General features: G+C 37.1%; 1 protein-coding gene across 3 annotated transcripts in view; it reads left to right on the top strand.

Annotated features, from left to right (window-relative positions):
• Window positions 1–18,214, top strand: part of CR1 (complement C3b/C4b receptor 1 (Knops blood group)) — a 98,213-nt gene that overhangs the window by 70,366 nt on the left and 9,633 nt on the right. For 2 of the 3 annotated variants that reach the window (XM_074351910.1, XM_074351909.1), the window contains exons 34-36: window positions 553–780; window positions 11,440–11,463; window positions 12,252–12,327. In XM_074351910.1, coding sequence (XP_074208011.1) covers window positions 553–780; window positions 11,440–11,463; window positions 12,252–12,327 — 328 coding nt within the window. Of the gene's footprint in view, window positions 1–552; window positions 781–9,420; window positions 9,607–11,439; window positions 11,464–12,251; window positions 12,328–18,214 lie in introns of all 3 variants that reach the window. The other variant, XM_074351911.1, reaches the window with a different exon arrangement.

The following is an 18,214-nucleotide window of genomic DNA, read 5'->3' as shown; positions in this document are numbered from 1 at the left end:
GTCTCTGTGGAGCCCTTTAATCTGGCTATAAAGAGCCCTCTGGGAATTATGTATTCTGATGACATTCTTATATATTTGGTATTGGTACAGATGATAAGGTCTTGACTCATCAAGAAACATTTACATCTGCTGTAAATGATGGTCCACTTTTAATAAGCTTCACCAAGATTTCCCTGGACCTTCAAATCTTTGAGGGCCAAACCTTGCCTATCATGTACCCCATTGTCAACTGAGGACTCTTTTGATGTCTGACATAACTTAGATAATAAAATGGCTACTGGAAAAACACCTAATTAATTAACTGCCAAACAGATTAAAAACTTAGCTACCTGGAGGGAACTTTGGACTTTCATAATGAACTGCAATTTGTCTTACCTAAGTTAGTTCCTTCTCAGAGCGAGCCTTACATATTTAAATTCCGTCCCACTTGGTTATGTTCTCATAAAAAAAAAAAAAAAAACAGGGTATCAATGCAACAGCCACAGGGCATAATTATTTTATAATTATTTTGATCAAAACTAATGGAATCTAAAACTTTTGTGTTCTTTCTAGAAATCTTTTGTCCAAATCCTCCGGCTATTCTTAACGGGAACCACACAGGAAAATCTCTGGAAGTCTTTCCTTTTGGAAAAGAAATAACTTACACATGTGTCTCTCACCCAGAGAGAGGGAAGACCTTCAGCCTCACTGGGGAGAGCACCATTCGCTGCACAAATGACAGTCAGGGGAATGGGGTTTGGAGCGGCCCTGCCCCTCTCTGCGAACATTCTGGTCCTGCTGGTCAGTGCACATTTCCCCACACCCTAGAAAGATTAGCATACCTATGTGAAACGTCCATATTTCTATAGTGAAGTTATTTTTGCTTGTGAACATGGCTTTGTTATGAATATCAGAGACAGAATTGCCTGCCAGATGAATAACAGATGGCTCCAGATGTGGCCCACCATCCCCAGATTGTCAGTATTCTGATGACCCTTCCTTCTGGGGTGAGGAGTGTGGGATGGTGAGGAGAGGAGGGGGCAGAGAGTGCGGAGAATCGGTGAAGCCCAGATTTTACAGGGAATATTTTCAAAGCACTTAAATACCATAGAAAATAGTCTGTTTGCCATCTCTTTTACTAGTTGTCTTTGTACTAGATGGATGGGTGTGCAGAGCAAGAAGCACATGTTGATGTCAGTAATTTACTTCAGAATTGACAATACTGTAGAAATACTAAGGAAAATCTGATGTGAGCACTCATCCTCCTTCTGTTACTCCTAAGAGTTCTGATCTAGCCTGTGAACACATTTTCTTGACCCTTCATCTCACCTTTAGCCAAGGGAACTCAGGATGCCCTGGAGAAGATGAGCGTAAAGTTGTGCTCCTAACCTCTGTAAGCTCATTCCTTTCACGTATTAGTCTGGCTTTAAATGGCAGTTACCTGAGAATCAGGCTCATTTATGGCTGTGATAATCCACACAAGCTCCATCCTCTGTAAAGAGAGACTGTATTTCTTCTAGGAAATTGGTCTTCCCACTGATCAGCAAACATTTAGTGCCTTGGGAACTTCCTGTCTTGAGTCTTCATGTGGTTCTAATAGACAGAGATGTTATTAGATGTATTGGCATGTTCATACTTCTAAGTTTAACTAAATATCTTTTCTTGTGTTTTGGGTGAACTTGTTTTTAGCTTGTCCACATCCACCCAAGATTCACAATAGCCACCACACTGAAGGACATGCATCTCCATATCTTCCTGGGATGATAGTCAGATACACTTGTGACCCAGACTACACGTCAGTGGGAAAGGCCTTCTTTTTCTGTACACATCAGGGGGGCCTGAAGCCCATTTGATTGCTATGGCAAAGGTAGTTGGTATCCTTGTTTTTTAATGTATTTTTATTGAAGTATAGTCAGTTTACAGTGTGTTAATTTCTGGTGTACAGCATAACGCTTCAGTCATACATGAACATACATATATTCATTTTCATATTCTTTTTCACCATAAGTTACTACAAGATATTGAATATAGTTCCTGGTGCTATACAGTATGAGCTGGTTTCTCATCTACTTTATATATGTATATGTTAGTTAGTATCTGCAAATCTTGAACTCTTAATTTATGCTTTCCCACCCCATCCACCCTGGTAACCATAAGTTTGTTTTCCATGTCTGTGAGTCTGTTTCTGTCTTGTAAATAAGTTCATTTGTCTTTTTTGTTGTTGTTGTTTTTAGGTTCAACATATAAGTGATATCATATGGTATTTTTTCTTTCTCTTTCTGGCTTACATCACTTAGAATGACAATCTCCAGGTCCATCCATGTTGCTGCAAATTGCACTATTTTATTATTTTTTATGGCTGAGTAGTATTCCATTGTATAAATATAGCACATCTTCTTTATCCAGTCATCTGTCGATGGACATTTAGGTTGTTTCCATGTCTTAGCTATTGTAAATAGTGCTGCTATGAACATTGGGGTGCATGTATCTTTTCAAATTAAGGTTCCCTCTGGATATGTGCCCAGGAGTGGTATTGCTGGATTATATGATAAGTCTATTTTTAGTTTTTTGAGGAATCTCCATACTGTTTTCCACAGTGGCTGCACCAAACTGCATTCCCACCAACAATGTAGAAGGGTACCCTTTTCTCCACATCCTCTCTAGCACTTATTATTTGTGAACTTTTGAATGATGGCCATTCTGACTGGTGTGAGGTGATACCTCATTGCAGCTTTGATTTGCATTTCTCTGATAATTAGCAATATTGAGCATTTTTTCATATGCCTATTGGCCTTTTGTGTGTCTTCATTGGAGAATTCCTTGTTTAGTTCTTCTGCCTATTTTTGGATGGATTTGTTTGTTTTTTTTTTTTTAATTATTAAGTTGCATGAGTTGTTTATATATTCTGGAAATTAAACCCTTGTCAGTCTCACCTTTTGCAAATATTTTCTCCCATTCTGTAGGTTTTCTTACTTACTTACTTACTTATTTATTTATTTATTTATTTATTTTGCTTATGGTTTCCTTTGCTGTGTAAAAGCTTATAAGTTTAATTAGTTCCCATTTGTTTAGTTTTGCTTTTATTTCTATTGCCTGGATAGACTGCCCTAAGAGAACATTGCTATGACATATGTCAGAGAATGTTTTGTCTGTTTTCTTCTAAGAGGTTTATAGTGTTTTGTCTTATGTTTAACTCTTTAAGCCATTTTGAGTTTATTTTTGTGTATGGTGTGAGGGAGTATTTTAACTTTATTTATTTACATGCAGCTGTCCAGTTTTCCCAACACCATTTGCTGAAGAGACTCTCTTTACTCCATTGTTTCTTTACTTTCCTTTTCTGATATTTCATTGTTAGTGTAAAGAAATGCCACTGATTTCTGTATGTTAATCCTGTATCCTGCTACCTTCCAAATTCTTTTATCAGCTCTAGTAGTTTTATGTGTGGAGCCTTTAGGGTTATATATATACAGTATAATGTCATCTGCATATAGTGACAGTTTCACCCTCTCTCTTCCAACTTGGATCCCATTTATTTCCTTTTGTTGTCTAATGGCGATGGTAGGACATCCAATACTATATTGAATAGAAGTGGTGAGAGTGAGCATCCTTGTCTTGTTCCAGATTTTAGTGGCAAGGCTTTCAACTTTTCACCATTGAGTATTATGCTGATTGTAGGTTTGTCATAAATAGCTTTTATTATGTTGAGATATGTTTCCTCTATACCCACTTTGGTAAGAGTTTTTATCATGAATGGATGTTGAATTTTGTTAAATGCTTTTTCTACATCTATTGAGATGATCATGTCTTCTTTGTCTTTTCTTTTGTTGATGTGACGTATTACATTGGTTGATTTGCATATGTTGAATCATCCTTGTGACTCTGATGAATCCAACTTGTCCATGGTGTGTGATCTTTTTTTATGTGTTGTTGGGGTTGATTTGCTAGTATTTTGTTGAGAATTTTTGCATCTATGTTCCCCAAAGATACTGACTTGCAATTTTCTTTTTTGATAGTGTTTGTCTGGTTTTGGTATTAGGGAGATGGTGGTTTCAGAGGATGACTTTGGGAATGTTCCCTCCTCTTCAATCTTTTGGAAAAGTTTGAGGAGAAGAACTGGTATGAGTTCTTCTTTGTATGTTTGGTAGAGTTCCCCAGTGAAGCCATCTGCTTCTGGACTTTTGTTTGCAGGAAGTTTTTTTTTTTAATTACAGATTTTATTTCACTTATAGTGATCAGTCTGTTCAAATTATCTGTTTCTTCTTGATTCAGTTTTGGTTGGCTGTTTGTTTCTAGAAACTTGTCCATTTCTTCTAGGTTGTCCAATCTGTTGCTATATAATTGTTCATAGTCTCTCTCTCTTTTTTTTTTTTAATATTTCTGCAGTATTGGTTGTTATTTATCCTCTTTCATTTCTTATTTTGTTTATTTAGATCCTCTCTTTTTATTTGTAGTGAGCCTGGCCAGAGGTTTGTCAATTTTTACCCTTTCAAAGAACCGGCTCTTGATTTTATTGATAATCTCTATTTTTTAATCTCTATTTTTTATTTTCTAATCTTTATTATTTCCTTAAGGACTTTAGGTTTTGTTTGTTCTTCTTTTTCTAATTATTTTGGGTTGTAGGTTAGGATGTTTAGTTGAGATTTTTCTTGTTTTCTGAAGAGGGCTTGTATCACTATGAACTTCCTTGTAAGGACTGCTTTTGCTTCCTCTCAGATTTTGTATTTTTTTAATTGTCATTTGTCTCAAGGTATTTTTTAATTTCCTTTTTGATTTCATCATTGACCCATTGATTTTTAGTAGCAGATTGTTTAGTCTCCATATAATTTTTTATTATTTATCTTTCTATGTTTGATTTCCAGTTTCATGTCATTGTGATCAGAAAAGATGCTTAAATTCATTTCTATCCTCTGAAACTTTTTGAGACTTGTTTTGTGTCCTAGTATGTGACCTGTCATAGAGAATGTTCCATATTCACTTGAAAAGAATGTGTATTCTGGGTTTGGATTTTTGTTTGTTTTTGATGTATTGTCTTGAAAATATCAATTAAGTCTAACAGTTCTATTATGTCAATTAAGATCTATATTGCCTTATTGATTTTCTTTCTGGAAGATCTGTCATTGGTGTCAGTGGGGTGTTAAAGTATCCTACTATTGTATTCTCTTCATTTTTTTCCCTTTATGTCTGTTAGTATTTGTTCTATGTATTTAGGTGCTCCTATATTGGGTGCATAGATGTTAACAAGTATAATATCCTCATCTTGTATTGCTCCTTTGATCATTATATTGTGTCCTTTTTCATCTTTTGTTATGGCTTTTGTTTTAAAGTCTATTTTGTGTGATATGAATATTGCTACCCCTGCTTTCTTGTCATTTCTGTTTGCATGAAATATCTTTTTCCATCTCTTCACTTTCAGTCTATTTATGTCCTTCACCTTAAGGTGGGTTTCTTGTAGGCAGCATATTGTAGGCTCTTGTTTCATTATCCAATCTGCTACTCTGTGTCTTTTGATTGGAGCATTTAGTCCATTGACATTTAAGGTAATTATTGACAGATATGTATTCATTGCCATTTTAAACCTTATTTGTCAGTTCATTTTGTATTTCTTTTTTGTTCCTATCTTTGTCTTTTTGTTTTTCCTTTTAGATTTGACAGTTTTCTTTTGTATTATGCTTGTGTGCTCTCTCTCTCTCTTTCTCACTCTCTCTCTTTTTTTTTTTTTTTTTTTTTGGTCTTTGTAATTATTTCTATGTTTTTGATTTGTCTCAATTATGTTAACCTATTACTATATCAACTTTATTTAGACTGCTAGTCATGTAGGCTCAAACACATTCTTTTAAAAAAGTCTACATCTTCTTACTCCCCTTCCCCACTTTTTTGATTTTGAAGTTATCTTTTACATATTCAAGTTTATTCTTTTGCTGTTCATTGTACTTATCATCACATTTCCATTTGTGATTTTCTCTTTCCTATAAACTCTTGTTTCTTTTCTATTTAGAGAAGATCTTTCAATATTTGTTTTGTTATAGGTTTCGTTTTACCGTATTCTTTTAGTTTTATCTTGTCTGAGAAATTTTTTCTATCTCTCCTTCTATTCTAAATGATAATATTGCTGGGTAGAGTATCCTAGATTATTACTCCCTTTCAGAACTTTGAATATATCTTGCCACTTCCTTCTGGCTTGCAACATTTCTGTAGAGAAATCAGCTGATAGACTTATGGGGTATCTCTTGTAATTAACTCTTTGCTTTTCTTTTGCTCCCTTTAGAATCCTCTCTTTATCTTTAAATTTTGCCATTTTTAATTAGAATATGCCTTGGTGTAGGTCTGTTTGGATTCATCTTGTTTGGAGCTCTTTAGACTTCTTGTACCTGGATATCTATTTCCTCCTTTAGGTTTGAGAAAATTTCAGCCGTAATTTCTCCAAATACACTTTTGATCCCCTTTTCTCTTCCTTCTCCTTCTGAGACCCCTATTATGTGTAGATTGGCACACCTTATATTATCCTATAGATTTTATATATTGCTTTCACTATTTTTCATTTGTCTTTCTGTCTGCTGTTCTGATTGGGTAATTTCCATAATTCTATCTTCCAGATGACTTATTTGTTCTTCTGCATCATTCAGTTTGCTATTTATTGCTTTAGCTCAGCTTTTATCTTAGTAAATGAGTTTCCTAATTTTAATTGGCTCCACTTTATTGTTTCTAGTTCCTTTTTATAGTAATCTGCACTTCTATCAATAGCCTTTCTTAATTCCTCTTGTATTTTTATCATCCCCTTTTTGAACTTAGGATCCAGTAGACTGCACAGGTCTGTTTCATTGTTTGTCCTTTCAGGGAAATTCTCTTGATCTTTTATTTGATCCTCCTTCTTCATTTAACTTATATTTATCTGACTCTATGAGTTTAGGAGAAACAGTTATCTACTGAGGTCTTGAAAGGCTGTTTTTATGTGGGAACATCCTTGTGTGGTCACATGAGTCTAATATTTTTGGTGCAAAGGCTGTTTTTAATATGGATGTCTGACACATCTTTCCTCAGCGCATACTGGTTGTTATCCCCTTGATGGGGGTTATGATTGGCATTGTGGTGGTCAGAGCCTGCACTTGATGTTGAGCAGGGCTTCCTCTTTGCTCTGTGGTTGTCTTAGCCCTGTCAGGGGCAGGGTCTGCTCCCCAGGTTTTGGAGTAGATGCCCCAGGTCTGCTTCTGAGCTGCGATGTGAGGTAGGTGGATTGGAGCACTTGCAGTGGGAGAGGAGCCACTGAATGTTCCTCTGTAGGGGCTATCCATTGTGACGTGCCCTCTGTGGTGTCACCTGTCACCCATTGTGTGGACTCACAAAGTACACTCTTGTTGACACTGCCTTCGGCCCCACCTCAACCATGGGAAAGCAGGCAATCAGCCAGTATGTCCCTCAGGCACTGTGCTCACAAAACCACCAGCTCAGATCCACTGAACTCAGGTACCAGGACTGCTATAGTCACACACCTGGACCCACCATGGGAGCTCTGGAATGAGTCCAGACCCTGGCCCCACCTCCATATTCAGGTGCTGGCAAAGCCCACAGCCACTAACACTGGACCTGTCCCAGCCATGAGAACATCAGTAATGTGCTCAATTGTCCCACATGTGTGAACCTTACAAAGTCACTGGTGGTGAGTAAATCCATGGATTGCACAGGCACTGGGACACGGCTCAGATTCCAGCCCTGCTTCCAGAGTAATACAGCCCCCAGGGATCTATTCAGATTTCAGCCCCACCTCTGTGTATGAGCAACCCACTGGCACTTGTACACTCCCAGAGCTCACAGGGGTGGAGCTGCACCTGCTGTGACCAAAATGGCTGCTATGTTAAGGCCCTACCTCTCCCTTTGCATGTATGCTAAAAATGGGGCTTTTATGGCTTATCCAGGCTCCATCCTGTGAACACCCCTGGTTGCTGTCTGGATCACACTCCAGACCCTTCAGGTTGCCCTGGACACAGCCAATACCAGTCCTCTCCCTGGGTCTGTGCACTGAAGCTTGAGTTTTAGCTCCCAGCCCCCACACAACAGCAGACATGCATCTTGGCCTGGGGAAGGCAGCAAGGTGAGATGGACCCTCTGTGCTGGTGTCTCTCTGTTCTGCCTGCTGTAAGCTGGTTGCTGCACTCTCCTCTGAGCCTCTGAAGCTCCCTTTCTGTCCTAGCTGCTCTCCCAGCCAGTGAACAAAGTTCCCAGGGTGAGGGAAACTTTCCTCTTTCACAATTCCCTCCCAGGGATGCAGATCATGTCCTAAATTTTTTTCTCTCTCTCTTTTGCTTTACCTGGTTATGTGGCAATATTTCTTGCAATTTTGGTTGTATGAGATCTTCTGTCAGCATTCAGTAGTACCTCACAGTAACATACTGTGAGAACTGTTCCACATGTTGATGTATTTTTGGTGTATTTGTAGGAGGAGGTGAGTTCCATGTCCTTCTACTCCACCATCTTGATCTCCTCTAGTTATCTTTTTGATATTAGCCATTCTGATATGTGTGAGGGTTATTGCAGTTTATTTGGGATCAGCAGAGAATTGCAATGTGGGGTCTGTGAGCCATATGCAAGTCCTCACATAGCAAGAGAAGAAGGACTCTTTTATGTTGGGAAGAGGAAGTTGGGAGGGCTCTAGAAAACAAAGAATCCATGGTTTTTCATTGGCTGACTTGCTGCCAGGAAAGGAGTCTTTTTCCCGTTGAGTTCTACTATCATTGCAGGGTGTGAAAGCTCCCCTTCTGGTCTCTAGTCTTTAATTAAGGTTTCTGTTTATTAATTTTTACACGCTAAATAAGGTAAAGTAAATTAGGTAGAGAAATAATACTTTAAATCCAGACTCATGATTTATTAATTTCTTGGTTCTGTGTATAGAAATGAGTCAGAAATATGCATTTACTCTGGGGCAAAATGCAAGTATTAGTTGTATACCTAGAGTTAAGATGGTATTCCTATTTTCTTATAATGTGATCCAAGTGGCTCCAGGCCTGGAACATGGTTTTCCAAATCCTTAATCTTTCCACAGCTTTCCCATTAAAGAGTTGTCAATAATTTAAAGTATAACAATTAAAAATAATTTTAAGCAATAAATTCATATTCCCTCACTTTACATACGAAGTGAAAGTCAGAGAATGTTAAATCATTAGATGTTTTGGGAAAGTTATCAACAATCTTTTATTGAAAACATGACCTAGGGGGAGGATATAGCTCAGTGGTAGAGTGCCTACCTAGCATGCATGAGGTCCTGGACTCAATCTCCAGTACCTTCATTTAAATAAATAAACCTAATTACCTCCTCTTTCCAAGGAAAAAAATTAAAAACAAAAAACAAAACAAAACAAAAAAAACCACGACTCATCTTTGCTGAAGTCAAAGTTTCAGCTAACAATTAACAATAAAATACCAATTTCCTTCTGATTTTTCTGATTCCAGAAGTAAAATGTAGCCTCCCACAGACTATGAATGTAATCCAGAAGGAACTGGAAATGAGAAAAGTTTATCACTATGGAGATAATGTAACTTTGGAGTGCGAAGATGGATGTACTCTGGAAGGCAGTCCCTGGAGCCAGTGCCAGGAAGATGACATATGGGACCCTCCTCTGGCCATATGTACATCTCGTATGTGCAGTTGCAAGGAATGTAGATCCTTCCCAGTCATGATCACTGTTCATTCATTCATCCATACTGTCATTGAATGTGGCATGTGGAAGTTTATGGCATGTGCTAAGAGCTAAGGAGTGCAATGAGAGCCCCTAATTGTTCCCCCAAAATCCTTAGCAGTGAGAATAAGGCAAGGTTTACTCCTCGCACTTCTCAACCCATTCATCTCTCTTCAGGGCCCCCTCTGAACCTTTTATGTCCATATCACTCTATTGTTAAATGCATTGTACAGTAATAATTTGATTACAGCCTGTGGGCCTTAAAATTTAGCAGCACATTAGTGTCATAGCAGGCCTTCAAGAATGTTTTCAGCATGAGTCAGGGAGCACCCTCAAAACTGCAAAGACTAGCTGGTTGGTCTCCCTCATTGGTGTAGGCTACAGGATTTTAACGTAGTACAGTTGGATATAGTGACTTAGAAGCTATGTGTCACTGAGCTCTGTAGAAGAGTCGCCCTCTGCTGGCAACTATAGGGTGATGCAAAGTACAAAATCCTAAACCTTAAACTTGAACACATAAAGAATCAGATGGGCAAAATTAACAGTGAGTAATCTTTCTTAATCTAAATTAGTGCTAGGCTTCCTTCTCCATTTGTTCTTGACTCTTATTTAAAATATATGGTAGAATACCAAGATTGTCCAAGATGCAGGGTTTTTTTTGCAGTTAATTCCTTAAACATGTTAACTAAGCTCACTCACAAATAATATTTCTAAATTATAAACTTGACACTCCCTTAATATCAAATTACATTTATTCCTTTGGCAAAAACTCACTAACTGATTGAATGCCTTTTGAGTATTCTAACAATGTGGCTGTAAGAGACAGAGTATTTGGGGGTGGACTGACCCTGCCAGATATTAAAATAGAAAGCCACAATATACAAATCACTTTACACCAGCAAAAATTAGCTTATTTTTATTAAAAATGGAACTAAAAATATTAATAAAATAAAAGTATAAATAAAATATAAATACTTTATAGAAAAAAATATAATAACTGAGATATAATCAATCCAAGGGGAAAAAAGATGATCAAATAATATAGATCGCATTGAAAAAATTTAGAACCTTTCCTTTTATCAGATATAATAAATATCAGATGTAATATCAGATGTAATAAAGCAAAGTTTTAAAAGTCAACATAGGAAAACTAAAATAAAAAAAGAAAAAAATATAAAACAGCTAGAAAAAATATTTTTTGAAGTTTTTGATATGATAGAAAAAACTAAAAACAGCCAACAAATTTGATTTAGGACTTAAGACTTTTGAAAAGTAAGAAAGCAGTAGACAAATGAGAAATGCATAAAAAACATAATGAAGGGTTAATAGTGTTACAATACATGTAGCAGTAGTGATGGTTGTGGTGGTAGTAAGGGTTGTAAAAGTTAACATAGATTGAGCACTTAATTCTGTTGTTCAAAGATTAGATAGATACAGAGATTCTATAGCTATATAAAAACTTAGATGCATGGGGAAAATGTACCAGAAGAAAAAGTACCAAAACATTTCAGGATAGTAAGACTATAGATGATATTTTTCTTTTGTCCTGTTTTATTAATTTTCTGCTCTAATTATACTTTTATGACAAAATATTAAGTTAAAAAGAAAGAACAGATTTTGCCGAGTACACAAAATGATTTTGTGTGAGTAAAACCAATGACTTTTTATGTTAAAATAAAATTAGACTGTGTATTGAAAAAAAAAATAGGATGAATTGTCACTGGCTGAGAGTTCCTGTTTGATCATGTTGTGTCCCACACTGATGTTTTTGTGGCTTTTGTCTCCCTTTTAGGCACACATGATGGTCTCATAGTTGGTAAGTTTTATGAAGGGTTTGCTGAGGAACCCTAGCATCCTTAACAGTAGGTATCCACTTATAATAAGTAAAATGTAAAAAGAGAGATCAAAATATCTTACACTGCAATTTCAATTAGAAAGAAAATAATAATGAATTCGGGCCACAATGTGGCAAAATTGGTATCCTTATATGCATATAGAGGGAGTGTCCTTTATCGAACTTTCTATACTACCTTTGAACTATTACCAAAAAAAAAAAAAAATCATTTTTCCTATTTAAATGTGGCAGGAGAAGGCAACTTCCTCTTTGGCTTATAAACTGGGAATAGTCTTCAGGATGGTGGTTGTGACCATCTGCACACATTAAAAGTTGTAAAGACCGATATTGTGATCCTATTTCTGTGATCTGCCTATGTGAGAGGAACAGCTTTGTGACCGAGTTCAGAGAGTCAGCAGAGTCCATTGCATAGGATAGTTTGTGCTGTGTACCTCACACAAGAGACATGTGCAGGGCTCCAGGGCTTGTTCTGGGCAAAGGTTACAAACTGCTGTCTCCTTGCTTATTTATAACCCTGTGGTAATAAGACTAATGTGCTAGATTAAACCAGGAGCAGAGGGGAAATTTTAAAGATAACCCTGTGTGTGGAGGGGCGGGGAGGAGTAGGGTAGTGTTTAATAGTAGAATTTATAGTTAAATTAAAAAAAAAAACTCATTGGAAACCTGTAGTGGGACTGGATATTAAGATAGAGCTTAAAACGTATAAGTTATATTTTCCATGCCTTCAATTACCTTGTTTTACTGCCTAGGCATATTCTTTGGTGTGATCCTCCTTATTTTAACCATCACTGTTCCCTGCTGGATAAGTCTAAAACGCAAAAAGAGGTAAGCAGAGCCTTATTCACCTAGAAATTGTTTATAACTGTACTTGTTTCTTCTTGGAAGCCAAAGAAAAGTAAATGATGTGGACCTAAAACAGACTGCTGGTTATTTTTCTACCCAAATTAGTTTATTTGTGCTCTGCAGAGAATTGCAGTTGAAGATCTGCAACCATGGGGAGCCTCATGCAAGTCCCTGCATGGCGAGAGAAAGAGAGCACTTTTCTTGGGAGGAAAAGGAAGTTAGAAGGGCTCTAGTAAACAAAGAGTCCCTGGCTTTTCATTGGCTGAGTCTTTGCCCAGAAGGAATAGGAATCTTTCTTCCTCCAGTTGGCCTATGCTGTCTTTCCAGGGCAGGAAAGCACCTCTTTTTGGTCTTTTGATTCTATCTAATTGATGTTTCTGTTTATTTTTTTTAACAAAGAAAATTTCAAAAAAAAAAAAGTACTACATAAACAGATGTGATATTTCTTATAAAGAAAGCTGATGACACACATTATGCACAGAAAAGTATTCACACTGTTAAAAAACAAAATTCAGCTGGGTTAATTTGAAGATCTAATTGGCTTCACTTAAGGATTCATGAGTTGGGCAGCATCCCACTTAGCAACTAGAAATGTGCATAGAGGAGTTGTCCAAATAGAAGGGTTTTATATGAAGAATGGTGGAGTAAGGGAGCTATTTGGGAAAAAAAGATTATTTTAAAATCAAGACATCTTCGACTTCTGGTCAAGATGGTGGAGTAGTAAGACCACAAGCTCATCTCTCCTTATGACTACAACAAAACCAAGACTGCTAAACCACCACTGAAAAAAAAAAAGACTGGAGCCTAGCAAAAAATATCCTCTTCAAATGGGAACATAAAGAGGGAACCTCAGTGGGATGGTAGGAGGGATGTGTTTCCAATATAATCAGGTCCCATACCCCCAGGTGGGTGAACCACAAGCTAAAGAATAATTAAGTTGCAGAGACCTTCCCACATGAGTAAAAGTTCTGAGCCCCACATCAGGCTCCCCAGCCTGGGGTTCCAGCATTGGGAGGAGAAGACTACAGAACATCTGGTTATGAACGCCAGTAGGGATTAACCCCAGGAGCTCCACAGGACTGGGGGAAACAGAGACTTCACTGTCTTGGGAAGTGCACACAGAATTTCACGCATGTTGTGTCCAAGGGCAGAGACAGTGACTTCATAGGAACCTGGGCCAGACCTGCCTGCTGGTTTTGGAAGCTGTGGCTCACCCTGGGGACAAAAAAGCTGGTGTCAGACATTTGGGGAGCATTCATCTATATGAGCTTTCCTGGGGGCTGACATCTTGCTTGGGTCATTAGCACCAAGATCTAGTCCCACCCAATAGCCTGTAGACTTAAGCCCAGGGAAGCTTCAGGCTAAACAGCTTACTGGGTGGGAACACAGGCCCACCCATCAGCAGACTTCTGAGCCTTCAACTGACTCTAGACATACCCATAGACATGGTCCTACCCACCAAGACCAATCTCCACCCAGCAATGGACAGGCAGTGTCTCCTCCTGCCAGGAAACCTGCATAAACCTCTAGTCCAGCCTCATCCACTAGGCAGCAGATACCAGAAATAAGAAAACAATAATCCCAAAGCTTGGGGAAAAAAATCTCAAAGCTTGAAAGAATCCACAAGCGCAGGCCAGACTCTACCATAGGACCAGCTGGACCCTGGCTTTTGGGTGACAAGAGAGGAGTGGACTGCTGGGATACATAGAACATCTTCCATAGAGGGCCATTTCTCCAAGGTCGAGAAATATAACTATCCTACCTAAAAATACAAGTAGATGGTTAGACAATATGAGGCAGCAGAGGAATATCTTCCTGGCCAAGGCACAAGATAAAAATCCCAGAAGAAGAAATAAGTGATGAGGAGATAAGCACTCTATTAAAGAAAGAGTTTAGACTAATGATGGTGAAGATGTTCAGAGAGCTCAAGAGGAGTATAAATGCACAGAGCAAAGTTTTTAGCAAAAAGTTGGAATATATGAAGAATACTTAAATAGAGTTGAAGAATAAAATCACTGAAATGAATAACACAGTAGAAGGAGCCAAGAATAGACTAAATGATGCAGAAGAACAGATCAGTGAGCTAGAAGACAGATTAGTGGAAATCACTGCTACAGAACAGAAAAAAGCAAAAAGAATCAAATGAGGATAGTTTAAGAGAACTTTTGGACAATATTCACATTATAGGGGGTCCCAGAAAGAGAAGAGAGGGAGAAAGGACCTGAGAAAATATTAAAAGAGATAATAACTGAAAACTTCCCTAACTTGGGAAAGGAAACAGTTACCCAAGTCCAGGAAGTGCAGAGAGTTCCACACAGGATTAATCCAAAGAGGAACACACCAAGGCACATAGTAATCAAATTGACAAAAATTGAGGATAAGGAGAAAATATTAAAATCAGCAAGAGGAAAGCAACAAATAACATACAAGGGAACTGTCATAAGGTTCTCAGCTGATTTTTCAGCAGAAGCTCTATAGGCCAGAAGTGGGTAGCATGATATATTTAGTGATGAAAGGGAAAAACTTACAACCAAGAATGTTTTATCTAACAAGGCTCCCATTCAGATTTGATGGAGAAAACAAAAGCTTCACAGAAAAACAAAAGCTAAAGGAATTCAGCATCACCAAACCAGTATTACAACAAATGTTAAAGGAATTACTCTAGGTAAAAATAAAGAAAAGGCCACAGCTAGAAACAAGAAAAGTAATCATGAGGGGAGAAGGGTACAAATAAATGCAAGGTATCTAAAATGCATTTGAAATTAAGCAATCAGCAACTTAAAATAATCATGTGTGTGTGTGTGTATATATATGCACACATGATTATATATATATATATATATGTATATATATATATATATATACACACACATATATAAAAACATATTATATACATATATAAACTTCTATGCCAAAACCTCATTGTAACCACAAACCTATGTAACCTTACAGTCATCAAACCACAAGAAAAGAGAACAAAAGAAGAAAAAAATACCTACAAAACAAATGTATATTGCATGTAAATACTTTTGATAAAATTCAACATCCATTTATGATAAAAACCCTCCAGAAAGTGGGCACAGGGGGAACAGATCTCAACATAACAAAGGCCTTATATGACAAACATACTTAATGGTGAAAAGCTGAAAGCATTTCCTCTAAGATCAGGAACAAGACAAAGATGCCCACTCTCACCACTTTTATTCAACATAGTTTTGAAAGTCCTAGCCATAGCAATCAGAGAAGAAAAAGTAATAAAGGAAATCCAAATCAGAAAATAAGAAATAAAACTGTCACTATTCACAGATGGCATGATACTATACATAGAAGACCCTAAATAAGCAACCAGAAAAGGACTAAAGCTCAGCAATGAATTTGGTAAAATCTCAGGATACAAAATTAATACATAGAAATCAGTTGTATTTCTATATGCTAACAATGAAATAGCAGGAAAAGAAATTAAGGGAACAATATCATTTACCATTGCACCAAAAAGAATAAAATACCTAGGACTAAACCTACACAAGGAGGCAAAGGACCTGTACTCTAAAAACTATAGGACATTGATGAAAGAAATTGAAGACAACATAAACAGATGGAAAGACATACCATGTTCTTGGATTTGGAAGAATCAATATTGTTAAAATAGCCATACTACCCAAGGCAATACAGCGATTCAGTGCAATCCCTACCAAATTACCAATGACATTTTTCACAGAGCCAGAACAAAAACTCTTAAAATTTGTATGATAACACAAAAGACCCCAAATAGCCAAAACAGTCTTACAAAAGGAGAATGGAGCTGGGAAAATCATACTCCCTGACTTCAGACAATAATACAAAGCTACAGTAATCAAAATAGTATGGTACTTGCACAAACACAGACACAACGGAACAAGATAGAAAGTACAGAAATAAACCCACACAGTTATGCTCAATTAACCTAGGACAAAGGAAGCAAGAATATACAATGGAGAAAAGTCCACAAATGATAAATGCTGGAGAGGGTGTAGAGAAAAAGGAACCCTTCTACACTGTTGGTGGGAGTGTAGATTGGTGCAGCTGCTATGGAGGACAGTATGGAGGCTCTTCAAAAAACTAATGATAAGCTTACCATATGATCCTGCAATCCCACTTCTGGGCATATATCCAGAGGAAAATATAATTCAAAAAGACACATGCACCCCAGTGTTCACAGCAGCACTATTTACAATAGCCAAGACATGGAAACAACTCAAATGTCCACAGACAGATGACTGGATAAAGAAGTTTTGGTATATTTATACAATGGAACACTACTCAGCCATAAAAAAGAATAAAATAATGTCACTTGCAGCAACATGGATGGACCTAGAGATCATCATTCTAAGTGAAGTAAGCCAGAAAGAGAAAAAAAAATACCATATGGTATTACTTATATGTGGAATCTGAAAAAACGGACACAAATAAACTTATCTACAAAACAGAAACAGACTCATAGACATAGAGAACGAACTTATGGTTACCAGTGGGTAAAAGGGGTAGGGAGGGATAAATTAGGAATTTGAAATTTGCACCTCTAGGGGAGTGATGGAAACGTTAACTATCTTGATTGTGGTGGTGGTTTCATTGGTGTATACATCTATCAAAATGCATTGAATTGTACATCTGAATTATGCGTAGTTTACTGTACAGAAATCATACCACAATAACGTTGTTAAAAAAAGACATCTTCTTTGTGGGGGGTGGGGGGCAGTGGATAGCAAGGATTTATGAAGCTGATTGCCTTTTCTTCCTCTGGAGATGGAGAGGGCCTACATGAAAGATTTCCTCATTGATGCTGACCAGAAAATTTCAGAGTGGTTGGTTGAGATTACATTTCTGCAGAAGGTCAAAATTGCAGTTAAGTCTTTGTCTGAGTCAAATGATTTCATTTGGGGTCTATTATTTTTTTAAAAGAAAAATAAATATGTATATATAATACTAAGAACACGTTTCTAAAAAGCTTTGAATTTTAGGATTTGCATTTTGCAAGAGAGAAAATATGGAAGGAATTTTTATAAGGGTGTTGATGAGAATGCTGGTATCCTAGTTTTGCTTAAATATTTCAGACTCCAACCTCTATACACAGACCCTTCTCAGGGCATTAGGAGGTAGATAGTGTGTGCCATTGGCACATGTACCATGGGCTCCAGTGTGGAAGAACTGAGGTTTTGCATGGACATTTAAAAAAAAGCAGTACATCTTAAAAAAAAAAAAAAAAAAAAACCTTTACTTTTTAAACTGCGAAGACTTAAAAGCATTAAGACTTAAAGGTACATTTTTGACTGGGAAGAGAACATACACAGCTTTTGTATCAGCTGATTTAATTATAACAAAATCAGTGAGGTCATAATCAATGAGATCAATGCTATAAGCTTCATAAACTCTACAAGAAACACTTTATAACTTTAAATGAACAGTTTTCTATAGCAAACATTCTCAGAAAATGCATTATCCTAAAGAAGTCTTACAGAAATTGAAGTTCTGATATTTCACAGAGGATGTCAATATAAACTTTTTAAAAAGCAGAATATCACAGCAGAATTTCTTGCAAGAAATCTAGTCATTTCTGGCCTCTCCCTGTATTTTCCTTTCTCACACTGTGTTAAAATTTTCTCGTCTTCTTGGTCTGTACTACACTCCAGGATAATGAGCTCCTTGTGGTCAGGCGCCATCTAGGGGCACTCAGAATAATTTTTACTTAATGATTTTTGATATCCTCTTGTATGGTAGTCAAGATTAATAATAAGAAAAGCAACAGCTAACGTGTTGTTTACAAAATGCTTTACCATTTATGGTCTTCTTTGGTCCTCAAAGCAACTCCGTGAAGTATGTAGGCCCAATAATG

Source organism: Camelus bactrianus, chromosome 23 (assembly GCF_048773025.1).
Source record: "Camelus bactrianus isolate YW-2024 breed Bactrian camel chromosome 23, ASM4877302v1, whole genome shotgun sequence".
Taxonomy (NCBI): domain Eukaryota; kingdom Metazoa; phylum Chordata; class Mammalia; order Artiodactyla; family Camelidae; genus Camelus; species Camelus bactrianus.
The sequence above is the reverse complement of the archived record's forward strand: the minus strand, read 5'-3'. Positions and strand labels throughout refer to the sequence as shown.